The sequence below is a fragment of the Cucurbita pepo genome, chromosome 1, assembly GCF_057944985.1.
Source record: "Cucurbita pepo subsp. pepo isolate OVF chromosome 1, ASM5794498v1, whole genome shotgun sequence".
NCBI lineage: Eukaryota > Viridiplantae > Streptophyta > Magnoliopsida > Cucurbitales > Cucurbitaceae > Cucurbita > Cucurbita pepo.
Genome location: NC_141798.1, coordinates 97,481 through 110,013, shown reverse-complemented (window position 1 = coordinate 110,013; position 12,533 = coordinate 97,481). Strand labels below are relative to the sequence as shown.

Below are 12,533 nucleotides of genomic sequence, written 5' to 3'. Positions count from 1 at the left end.
GGGAGGGAACAAATGAACCAATGAGGGTAAGCTTAGGCAGACAAAAAGCTGCAACAGCACAACATCCTTGTCTTTTACAAAATACACATACAGGTAAAAGGGAATTGCATGTGCATTTCAACCTCTCTCTCTCTCGATCAATCAATAACGGTTGGATCTGTCTTTTTTCTCTCTCTTATTTTATATGATAGTTTTATACTATTCAACATATGATTGTGTATAAATTTTGTTAAGTTTGTATTCAAGAAAGAACTGCAGCGGTGGTAGGTTTTCGAATGTTAACAACAGATACCTAATAGAAGGATGATGTGATGGTTAACACAGACTTCACCAAAACAAAAACTAAATTCAAATGTTAGACTAACACTATACAAAAACTAGGTAAGTTGAAATCCAAAATCTTCACCAAAACCAAGGAGGATAAAGACAGAAAAGAGGAAGCATAAATGGCAAGATTTTCAAAGAAACAGCCTGCTGTTCCTTAAAGCAACAAAGTTAAAGAAACCAAAGAAAATGAAGAAATTAAAGAAAATCCCAAAAAGAAGAAGAGGGTGGGGGAATCTTTCTTCCTCTTAAGTGCCACAAGTGAACCCCACAAACGCCATCTCTCTTTGGGACTGCTCCTTTTGATGCACTTTCTTGTTTTTCCCCTCTCCTAACCCAAAAGATTTTCTGTGTTTTCCTGTCATTTCATTTCTTAACCCCTTCCATACCATTCATTCATTTTCCATCTCTTTGAGAACACTGTGTTTGAGGCTCCCTTTTTCTGAACTTGTTGTTCAGTTGAGAGAAATGCAAAGCAGCAGCGTTTCAGAAACAGAAGAGGGAAGCATTAAGGCTGAAAGAAGATCAGGAATGGAAGCTCAGGTGGTTGAAGTGGACATGGAGTTTTGGCCATTGCAGCATCCCACGGAACCTGATGATGAAGACCGCCCTGTCGTTTGCCCAATGCCCAACTCTTCTTCCATTCTTGACGTAACACTTCTTTTTCATTTACTTCCACCACGCCATGTGTTATGATCACACCTACCTCACACCTTCATCTCACAACAACTATAACTGTTTGTTAAACTGATGTTTGAAATGGAAAACAGGAAGGAACCATGCATAACGGCAAGAGGGCACCAGAAAGCTGGAGGAAAAGAGCAGAAGTGTCTAGAGAAGTTAAAGCATCAGCCGAGACGGCGGTGAGGGTGGTGCGGAAGCGACACCACCATACGCTCAGCCGACCCGACCACCTGATGGGAGGAATGTCGCCGGTTCCTCTTCTGCCGACCACCCAGAACTTCACCATCTTCCAAATGCTTCAGCAGTTGGACAAATTTGAGTCTTGACAATGAAACATAAAGGCACGGCAGCTATAAGGTCAAATTACCAAAGTGACTGATAATGCAAATATATTTTGATATGTTTAGTGATTATTATTTTATATCTATAGATATGGATATGGATATGGATATTTTGTGTTGAGAGATATGATATGGGTGTGAATTAGAAGACATATTTTGTGTTTGGTTTTTGTGTATTTGGTAAAGTTGAAACTGTGCCGTTGTGGACTCCAATTGTTAAAGTGAAGTATGGAGGGGTTTGGTATAAAGGAAAAAGTAAATTTACTGAGAAGGGAGTGGGAGACATGGACTCAAATATATAATGCAAACCCACACACATTACCTTTTCTAACCTAATATCCATTCTCCTCTCCTCCCCAATTGTCAAAATAGATAATTTTAATTCTATATCGAAATAGACCCTTTTACTATTAGAAAGAAATCAATATACATAATAATAATAATAACTAGATTTCATGTCTACTAGGACTCTAATAACTTTCTTTTAATCTAATAAGTGAATGTTTTTTTAAAAAAATATCTAAAAGACAAGAATTTATTAAAAAAAGAAAAATTGAAAGCTCAAATACATTAAGCACTTCTAAAATTCAATGACCAATTAAATACAAAACTAAAAAACTAAAAGTATGGCATGAGCATAAATTTAGAAGGTAAACTCCATTGCATTTTTAATTAGATGAATTCGAGGGATGGATATGTTTGAGAAAGAATGTTAAATTCGAAAGAGAAATAAAGGCTAAGAGAGAAGGCATATAAATCTTGCAAAAGAACACGTATCTGCGAGTCTCCCATTATAAGATCAACGGCTGTATCTTTCAATTGCCATTCCTTCGAACTACACTAATTGATGGTTACTAAACAGATACAAAAATGGATCAAATATGAACATATTTAGTTTAATCAGTGTGTATATGCGGGGAGCCAAGTACAGATATGAACACATAGAGCCCACCTAAATGTACTCTGATTTATTCAACAAGTGAAATACCAAGCGCGACAGCCATTCCCAGTACAAGTGAAGTTAATTGAAGCGCGGTTGTTCTTACTGTTGGTTTACTGTTACTATTCATTTCGGCAAGCACTCCAGCAACCGCAATGTATATGAAGCCACCAGCGGTGAAGCCCTGAGGATGTTTAAATCGTCTCAATAAGAATTAGTCCTAAGCGAACACAATACAGAGTTTCAGCAGCTATTTCTCACCTCGATCAAAGATGAGTGTCCTGGATCCTTCCCCATTAGCAGTGCCTACAGATGTCATAGTAGATCGATAATTGAATGGTCTATTCACCTTCATGGAATGATATTATGCAGCGCTTACAGAGAAAGTACTTACTAATGCAGTTCCTGCAAGAGCCACGAGTGCTGAGAGGAAGTTGAAGAAAAGGGCTTTGACAACACTGAAACCGGATCTGACCAAAATACCAAAATCGCCAATCTGTACCAAAAGCAGACACTCAAAAACTAAACAAACACATAAAACGAGAAATGAAACAATGAAAAGGAGATACGTGTTGCATCATAAGAACATACTGACAAAAAAAAACTGAAGTTCATAAATCATGGGTGCTGTCCGGTTTGTAACGCTACAATGTCCCGTGCAAGGCAGCAATCATGACTGGTGACTAGTGGGATATTGCAGAGTTACATAAATTCGTAATAAGCTCACAAGGTAGAGACAGATGGTTCAACCAACGATGGTTCAATTGGCAAAGTATAGCTGATTTTTAGTTTTTATTTGTACCTCCATTAAGAAAAAAAAAAAAAAAAAAAAATGAAGTACACATGTAGATGATTTAACCAAACCGCAAGAATGAGATTCATAAACGAACATACCTTCCAATTTTACAAATTTCTCTAGCTGAGCTTAACGACATCACTCAATAGCATGATTTATGAAGTACATGGAGCTATTGTACAGGAAGAACCACATTTGCTAATTTTATCCTCGGGATTATGTGACTACAAATCATGCGCATGCCAAGGGACAGGAAAGTAAGGGAACATAAATATTGAATCCAAAACCCATTGTTTAAAGCTAGAACTTAGAAGCTTGGTCAAAACTGATATAAGAAAAGAAGAAAAGGGGCATAAATCCCAGGGTTAAAGACAGACAGGCACGCCTTTTACGAAAAATTGGGGAAATAAAGAAGACAATTTAATCAAAGATGAAATGTAATTTTAACGTGAAAAAGTATCAGGCAGCACGGCTTGACTTGACCAGAGGATGTTATCTTTCTCAGTTACCAAGCTGATCAAATGAAGTGCCTGATATTCCAATAATGATAGTCAAGAAAGAAGATGAACCTCTTGCGGGAGCTCGTGTGCAAGCAGAAACACAGTTCTGGACCACCCACCAACTGATCCATATAGTAAGAAAGCACTTCCTAAGGCCATCCCATCAGTGAAATTGTGCTGCAACGCCAACAAATATTAACCCTCAAGTATATATCAATAGTCTCCTAGCACTGGATTATATTGAAGTTAAATCATTTTTACAGGAAAATAATAAAAATTAAACAGGAAGTTTGAACACCAATATGGAAGAAGTTAAGCATCGAGATAAACATACAACGCCATCTGAGAAGAGATTGAGATAACCAAACACTAAATTTGACGGTGTCTTAGCTGGGAATTCTTGTAATGTTTTGACATCAGCAGTGGTGCCGTTAGCAGCATCTAGATCTTGCTTAACATCTCTGGAAGCAGATTTTCCAATTCTCTGCATAAGTCTAGTAAGTCAGAGAAGATATATCAAAAACTTAGGTACATTCATCTAATGAAGTCGTCCTGTAATTAGTAGTTCAACCAAATACCCCAATAGTGACACTTGACAATTTTATAATAAGAATAGTAACATTTCACGATTATATGAACATGTAAATCTTCGTAGTTATTGACTATTAGTGACGTTGACATCAGAAGTCTGTTCAAGACGTCAACAAATTTGATATAAAAGTCTTCAGGGGTGCCATGGCTGAACCATACAAACCTGAGAATGGTTTTCATTGAAATACAACAAAAGGAAACCCAGTTGCCACAAATGGTTATAATATTGATAGTAAAAGGAACATCTTCATTCTGTCTCTAGAAACAATGTCACCTACGACTTTTGGAAGTGCTTTCAGATAAGTGCTTGAAGCAGAAAGCTAGAATTTTGTCGAATACTGCTCTGAGGACTTGATTTGGTCCTTGTGGTTAGAAAGAATTAATAGAATCTATAAACTGACTTGAGTTTTTCAATGACTTCTGGAAAATGCACAGCAGTTACCAATGCCAATCATAGTGACTTCTAATTACAGCAGCATTTTTATTAATTTAGATTGAAGGAGCTTCTTCTATTCCTCCTAGGCAGATAGATCTATACATTATATTCATTACAAATATAATATTAAATTTATATGAGGCCAATCTGTTTCCTAAAAAGATCAATCACAAGTTCTATATTGCTATATAAAAGGTTATGCCAACTCAACAGCTTACCTTCTGAGGGATGGATCTCTGTGGATTAACCTTATCTTCTTTCGAGTTATTTGGCACTGCATCCAATTCCAGTTTGGCCTTGCTTTTTTTATCAGTGGTGTCATGATAATCGCTATCATCCTTCCATTTTTTATTGTTATGGTGGTGGTGATGACCATGGCTCCATTCATTTCCTCCTGCAGAATTATCTTCCACATACCTTACTACCTTCTCCACTAGAAGAAAAAGGACAATTCCAGCTGCATCACCAATTCAGTATATAGTTACTCAAAAAATGCTTTACAGTCCAGATTTCATTTTTGAAAGGGGAAATAAACAAAACCTAAATGAGAGGAAAGTAAAAGATGAAATAATTATTGATCACTTCTGATGCACTTTAATCAATATCTAACTAATAAAACGAATTTTACCTTTGTGTTCTTTTCATAGAATGGTGATCTTTTAATAATATTACCACACAATAAAATATATAATCAAGGAACTAGACAAGATCTCACCCTTAATTAGTAAGAATACATTAAAAAAAAACTTCTAAATAAGGCCACACACCATTATTTTCTCTTCACGATAGAAGACACCAATACACTAATCTCACAAGACAACCAACTAGCAACCATATTAGTAGGCTAGAAACTCTAGGAATTTAATATCCTAGATAAGTTGACACCATAGGTTTGATCTCATTCCCCAAAAATCTTCTTATTTTTATCATATGTCGTGGTATCACTAACTCGATCCATGGTAGTTCTTTACACCATCGGAGCTTACACACCAAGGCCCAAAGGTGGACATGGAACCTAACAAGGAATTTCAACCCTTCTATTAACTCTATTCTTTCTTTCACTTCAAACACCACATAAAATAGCACAAAAGATGGCAAGCCACAAAAAAACAACCCTTATCACGAAAGGGTTGAGTGAAGGAAAAACTCCTCCAACATGGAGCTACAATCTCTAGATTGAACCAAGCTAAGACTGAAGAACCGAAAAATATAACTCCAAACTGACCAAGTGAACACACAAGTCTGGAAAAATGATCGAGGTCTTCAGGTACTCCCTATCCAGGGTATTAACTCTGCATGAAGGACCTGTCATACAATAAGCTTATTTTAATTACCTTTTAGGTCCTGACAGATTGTGCTAGAAGTCTACCCTATTATGCATAATAATTATTTTCCACTTCAGCTTCTATGAATTTTATCTAGAATCAGTTTCCTTAGCTTATGTTTGAGTTATCCTCTAGGGGGATGCCAAGATAACTCAGAGGGAGAGTTCCAACTATGAATTGAAAGGCCCTTTCCGCACCTTCAGTTTCCTCACAGCTAGTGTTGGTGCGTACATTCAACGTTTAGATAACTTGAAAGATGTTTACAATCAAAGGGAAAACCAGAGGCGGTTACGGGCTAGGTTAAGTGAGGCCATAATTGGACAAAGCAAACAAGCTGGGGAAAGGGCTTACATAGCAAAAGAAGAGAAACATGGCGAGCAATATTGCCTTAAAATAGAGGAGTGAAAAATTTAACAAAGCTTGAATCAAACTCAATTATAACCACAAACTAAGCTCGATGGACAAGATATGTCATTATGAACCCTGTCCATGGAGCAATACCTCAAGTAATATACAATAAAAGTAAAATAAAATTCAATGGGTAGATGTCACTAATACTCTTTAAAAAATTCAGCACCAATTTGCCATCTCCATTATATCTCCATGGAATCATTCTTCCAAATCTGCATCACGTTTAGTTCTAAATGTGAATTGCCTTGGCAAATAAAAAAATGCATATCAGACTGTGTCCCAGTATGCCCTTTATTCTCCATTGAAGTCTTTCTCATACGCATCTAATATTGATAAATTGTGGACCAATATAAATTTTTCAGCAGATAACAAAGACATAAAGAAGCATAGAAACAGAACCAATTAAAGTAAACTTAACAAAATTAAAACTTTGCGTGCTCCTCTAAACAACTGAAACAGAGATAAATGCACTAAAAGTCCCACATTTACAACTAGCAAGCATAATAAATAACAAATCAAGTTTCTTTAAGAAAACTAACAACATGATGTATGGAACAATGTCTGTAAAACACATGATGTAAGAAACTAACCAAGGACAGATATTCCTACAGAAAGATCTTCCAAAGAATGAGCATGTGAATGGTTTTCTCCTGAATGACCATGATGTTGATGGTCAGCATGCGAGTGGGAGTGCTTGTCACCACCTGCCAGATAAAAACCGATCCCATAAAAAAATTTGCAAGAAAATAAAATTTATTGCTGAATCATGGATGTTCTCATCGCAAAAAAGCACCATGTTTCATTCTTTATAATGGACAACTTTGCATTGCAGACTCGATAAAATATAAAGAAAGAGAGGATAAGCCATCTCACGATTCTTTTAAAAAATGAGGAACAGTTCCATCAACCAGCTATCGAAAAAGAAGACACATTACAGAATACAGTTTGATAAAAGTTACCACCTAAAAACAAGAAAAAAAAAAAAAAAAGAAGCTCTTTTCCTTCTTATTTTCATATAATTTAGAAACTTGAGGGATATATAGATCCTAAAGAGCTCATACAAAAAATGGAATGAGCTGTCCTCATAAAGCCAATGGATTATAAGGATTTCCCATGGGAATTGATCCGTGCGAAGATACAGTCACAAAAATTACAGGTAAAAGAGTACCAACTAGAGGAAACACACTGACTAAGTCCCAAAAACCTTAAATTTTTGTCTTCCCTTGGTAGACTTTTAGATTTATTTCAAGCCACAACCTCCAAATCAGAGCAGCCATTGCATTAAACCAGAGGACCAAGGGAGACCCAAATAAGAGATGATGAACGACAACCTTCCAGCTAGCTGGGAAACTGCAACTCAGACCAAAGACGTTCAAGAGTCTATACCACATGGCAACAGCAAATGAGCACTGGAAGAACAAATGCAGATGATTTTCCCAACCTGATCTAAACAAAACACACCAGGCAGGGGTTATTCTCAACTGAGGGTTTCTCCTTTGAATCCAATCACATGTATTCATTTTATCTTGGCAAATGTTGTGTGTACCTCTTCATAAAATTCCTACATTACAAAATTCCAACTACCCCTTCTGGTCTTCGGATTCTTCTTCTTCTTCTTGTTTTGATTCCATTATCGAGAAGCATATCTACGGTTTCTTGTATCAATTGTTAAATCACCAATGCTAAAGTTGAAGGGCGATGGAAAATTTAATCTTATATCAATTGCTCTATACTTTAACACACCTTAATTGTGGGCTTAGAAATTAATAGAAGGTCTAACAAGGGGAATCAATATTCAGGAAATAACATTATAGGCAGGACCTCCTGCTTTCATGCCATGCTCAATCATCAATTAACCCAAAAGTTTAAGCTGATGGATTATGGTAAATTTAGTACTATATCAAGTACTTTAACACCAATTTCTCTTGACACATTGCATATTCTTCTAACATCTACTTGTTGTTAATAGATCAATAAGAATACTGTTCGGATAGATAACTCTTTCTACAAAGGTGAGTGCCTAGGCTATCACATAAATAACGTCAATAGGGGTAGGCAAGGGCCTTGTTGAGGACTGCAATATGGGTAAGCATTGCCTTGTGACTTGCTCTGCATTCAGCCAACACTCCTCTACTACTCTTGATAGCATTCCTAGAACTTTGTCATCTAATAATTTTGCATATATCTGAAGCCTGAAGCCCGAAGACCTTGAGCAGTCCAACCTAATTCTTCCTTTCTCTAAAGTTTTAACTCATAGCCTCTTGCAAGTACTGAGAACCCGTGGGTGGGAGCCAAGACTTCAACACAATTGACACTACACTATCTCTGATGCTAAGTAATGAGAACTACAACTACCCTATCATCATAGACATTATGACACAGTTTTCTATTCTCTTGTAGGCTTTCATGGTTCAACTCAGCACCAAAAAAACATCTCTAAAAGACCACTACAAAATTTCATTATCTCACCATCTTGGACCATGCAGTGACATGATTCTACCTAAACCATAGTCAACAATAGGGCTACTCTAGACCAAAAACTCACATCTTGAGCATTTCTAGATCCATAAAACTTAAGACAAAGTTCTTTATCCTTTGGATGAACTCTTTAGCTCGCATAAAATTGCATCTTAAGCATTCACTCAAACTGCCGACATGGATAAGCATCCCTCAGCTTATCGTTAGCCTAACCTCAAGGTTGTGCTAACAACTATGCACACATCTCTTTAGACTCTTGGACGTGCACATTACCCATATGTGCATTTTTCTTAACAACACCTCTACCTAACTGGCCTCTACTACAAGCCACGACCAAAGATTTCATTGACCTTTACATTGAGCCACAATCCCTTGAATACTCTGTCATGGCCATTGCATCGACAACTTTTTATGGCTCCATGATCATTTTGCTCCTACACCGAGTCATGACTCCTTTAAGATGAATCTTACATCTCACCTAGACCACGACCATTTTATTACATTTTGTCTCATGCCGACTAATGCTTTATGAGGTCGCATCGACCAAAATCATGACAAGAGGGGTTGTCTCACTATACTTCATGCCAAGGAGCATTTACAAGTAACTAGCCCAAGACTCTGTGTATTGTGTTAAGGGTGGTCTTGAACATCCATTTGGGCTTCGTGAAGCATGTTGACACCCATGCCCATGTCGTTTCACTTTTAGATACTCATCTCTAAACTCCATTCTAGTATCAAACCTTTAAACCATTGAAAGGAGTAGAATATCAGTATATGCGCACGCAAACCACCCAACATTTTCCTCAAAGTTTCCATTCCCATAGAAAGACACTCCTCAACTCCAATATGTATCATGGGTAGCCCATTTAAGTCCCATGTGACCCTAAAAAAGTAGTAAACCAACGTCAGCACACAATCCCCCAAGGCACACATATACATGCAGGGTGGCAATACGTTACTCACGTCCATGAACCTAATTCACGGCATACTAGCAATGTACCCATATAACGTGTCTTTGAGGTAACATTTGCTTGACTAAAAGCGGGCATCCAAAGATGCCAAGTATCTAAATTTCCTCCAAATGGTCCCCCATGTTGTTGAATTAAAAAAAAAAAAAAAAAAAAAAAAAAAAAAAAAAAAAAAAAACCCTGGATACACCCTATATTTACGATTTAAAACCATGCAATAAGCAATAATCACTAGATGCTCAATACATTTGCAATTACTAATTCGTTCGGTGCATCCCACCACATTTTTGCACATACTGACCTTTAATTTAATAGTAGGAAACATAAACAATAATTGTAAAAGGTGAGGGGCTAGGGAAGACATTTTCAAGATATTGAAATGGCATCGATCTGTTTCCTTACCAAATGCATGAGGCAACTGATGGAGAAAGGCATCCCCTAACATAGCCCCTGCCTACAACAGAAAAAAATCAGTTTATATGAGCATCAAAGTGGAATCTAGAAACTATAGAGACCATCTCCTGGTTAGAACCTCAAGTTAAAACATTTCAGTCCTTTATTCTCCCTCCAGATTTCTATAAAACTGTCCACCTACTGTAAGTATATTTCCACAACTCAAGTTTATGTGTTCGAGCCTTCTAGGCTAGTATGGTGTTGAAGGTTAGAGAAAAGGGTACACATCTGGATGAAAATATGTGTCCCCGAGCTAAAGGAACAGTAATGTGATTTAAAAGGCATCATCGATTTAATTGCTAGCAGCACAGGAACCTTTTTCATATTTTACACACTTATAAATAAATTAAAATTAAAAGTTACAAGATATAGAAACCAAATAAAATCATCTGAAAGTTAAGCTACACAGCTCCATTGCCTTATAAACATACTTCAAATATCAAGGTAAATAGACCAATGTGAATACGAAACCCCAAGACCATGCTTCCCCTCACATAACAGAAATATCTTCGTCATTTCAGCATAGCTCATTATAAAACAAAATACATACAGTTGACATTAAAATCAGAACTTCATAAATCAAGTTATTAAGCAATTAAAAAATTCCTATTAGGAATAAGAGGCTAAAAGAGTCTGACCCCAAACAGTGCCAATGAGTCGACGATTCCTTTGGATGGTTTGCCTCGAACTACAATAATTCAACATTTCAGTTGTCGGGATGGCATAAGTTTTTCTTACCAATAAAACACCACATTAGACTAAAAAAAAAGTCAATTACATAAGCCATGAGATAAGAAATACATGTGCATTTAACGCAAAGTCACTCACCAAAAATCACTGGAAGGAGTACTAGGCAAATAAGAGATGCCATGCTAATCAACAGTGAACAGCCCAATGCACGAACCCAAAGACCTATAGGGAAAAATTACAAAAAAAAAAAAAAAAAAGACCAATGCTTAACCATCACTGGAGAAACAGAGAAGTTGTACTAAATGCAACTACCATACATAAGAAACAAGAATGGTACTTGAATTATTTTACTGCAAGATTACCGAAGAACCAGATAACTAAAAAGCAAGATGAATGAGCGTGGATGGTATTTTATCATACATCAAACGGAAATAAGTTCAAGCAGAACATAAACAGTTGTGCGTGAAGTTGGAAGGATCCTTGGAGATAGAAACAACCGACTTAGTTCCAGCAGGCATAGCTTCCATTTCCTATATGATGTTTTACATCTCCCACTGATGTGTTCATCGAATGCCGAAACGCCTACGCATTTACTATAATGCAACTTCTAATTCAAACAATCGAGATTGAGAACTATCTATCTTCCCCGGAAAACACAAAAACACTAGAATTAGGAGTTTTCGGAGCACCAGCATAGCACAGAACAAAATAACCGAATATAAACTCCAAAGAATTACGCAGAAAATAAAACAGAATGCACATCCATTAAGACGCAATTGAAGAAAGTACCCAAACCAGAGAGCTCGGAAGATTCAACACTTTGATGATCAACATTGATATAGGGTCTGCCAAACCCAAAAAGCTTCATATCCTCCTCCTCCGCCAGCTCCTCCGGCAGCAGCTTGGACCGAACGGACAGATCCTCCCCATGCCGATGGTGATGGTGATGGTGATCGTGATCGTGATGATCGTGGGCGTGGGAGTGGGAGTGGTCTCCGTGGGCATGGGTACAATGGTGATGCCCGTGGGAGGCGTGCGCAAAGGTGAGATCCAAAAGGAACCCTAAGAGAAGAAGAGAAGCAGAAATGAGGAGAAGAAGATTCCGGTTGGGCATGTTGTGAAGAGGGTGAGAAGGAGATTGAATAAAGGAGAATCCAGGCGGGGCGGAGGATCGAGTGAGTAGTAAATGGATGGATTGGAGAGAAGGTAGAAGAAGGATTAGGCGGATTTGCAGGTGCCCTGAATGGTGATGTAGCAAATGGCCACTAAGAAGAGGAGGATTATGCCGACAATGATGCCGAACGTCACTACATCCATTTTTATCTCTCCCTCTCCCTCTCTCTCTCTCTCTCTCTCTCCCCGAGTATTTTTTGTTTCAGCAGAGAGACCTTGACGCGATCTTAGGGATGCTGAATTTTCTTTTCTTTTCTTCCCTTTCTTATTGTTTCTAATATTTTTATTTACATATTACTTTTATTCTCATATCTAACTTTATTAAATTGTTACATTTTAATTAATTTATCTTCAATTTTTAAATATTTCTAGAAGCCCGAATAATTTTCCTTTTTATCTGCTTATATTTCAATTTTTTAATAC

The 12,533-nt window shown here is 37.2% G+C and overlaps 2 protein-coding genes across 3 annotated transcripts; one reads left to right on the top strand and one right to left on the bottom strand.

Moving 5' to 3' along the window:
• The first annotated feature begins 539 nt into the window (after window positions 1–539).
• Window positions 540–1,609, top strand: LOC111808825 (uncharacterized). The gene is made up of 2 exons (XM_023695424.2): window positions 540–975; window positions 1,095–1,609. Exons 1-2 carry the CDS (start codon window positions 793–795, stop codon window positions 1,332–1,334), a joined length of 423 nt encoding a protein of 140 aa, XP_023551192.1. The 5' UTR covers window positions 540–792; the 3' UTR covers window positions 1,335–1,609.
• Window positions 1,610–2,108: 499 nt separating this feature from the next.
• Window positions 2,109–12,358, bottom strand: IAR1 (ZIP metal ion transporter family). Of its 2 annotated transcripts, none has more exons than XM_023694255.2 (11): window positions 11,733–12,358; window positions 11,076–11,159; window positions 10,886–10,935; window positions 10,197–10,248; window positions 6,939–7,052; window positions 4,831–5,069; window positions 3,920–4,069; window positions 3,655–3,762; window positions 2,684–2,785; window positions 2,551–2,595; window positions 2,109–2,473 (listed from the first exon to the last, which is right to left on the bottom strand). In XM_023694255.2, the coding sequence occupies exons 1-11, from the start codon at window positions 12,049–12,051 to the stop codon at window positions 2,318–2,320; spliced, it is 1,419 nt and encodes a 472-aa protein (XP_023550023.1). In that variant the 5' UTR covers window positions 12,052–12,358; the 3' UTR covers window positions 2,109–2,317. The 2 variants fall into 2 exon arrangements, with proteins under 2 accessions (XP_023550023.1, XP_023549336.1); XM_023693568.2 differs by having other exon boundaries at window positions 11,727–12,357.
• Window positions 12,359–12,533: the final 175 nt, after the last annotated feature.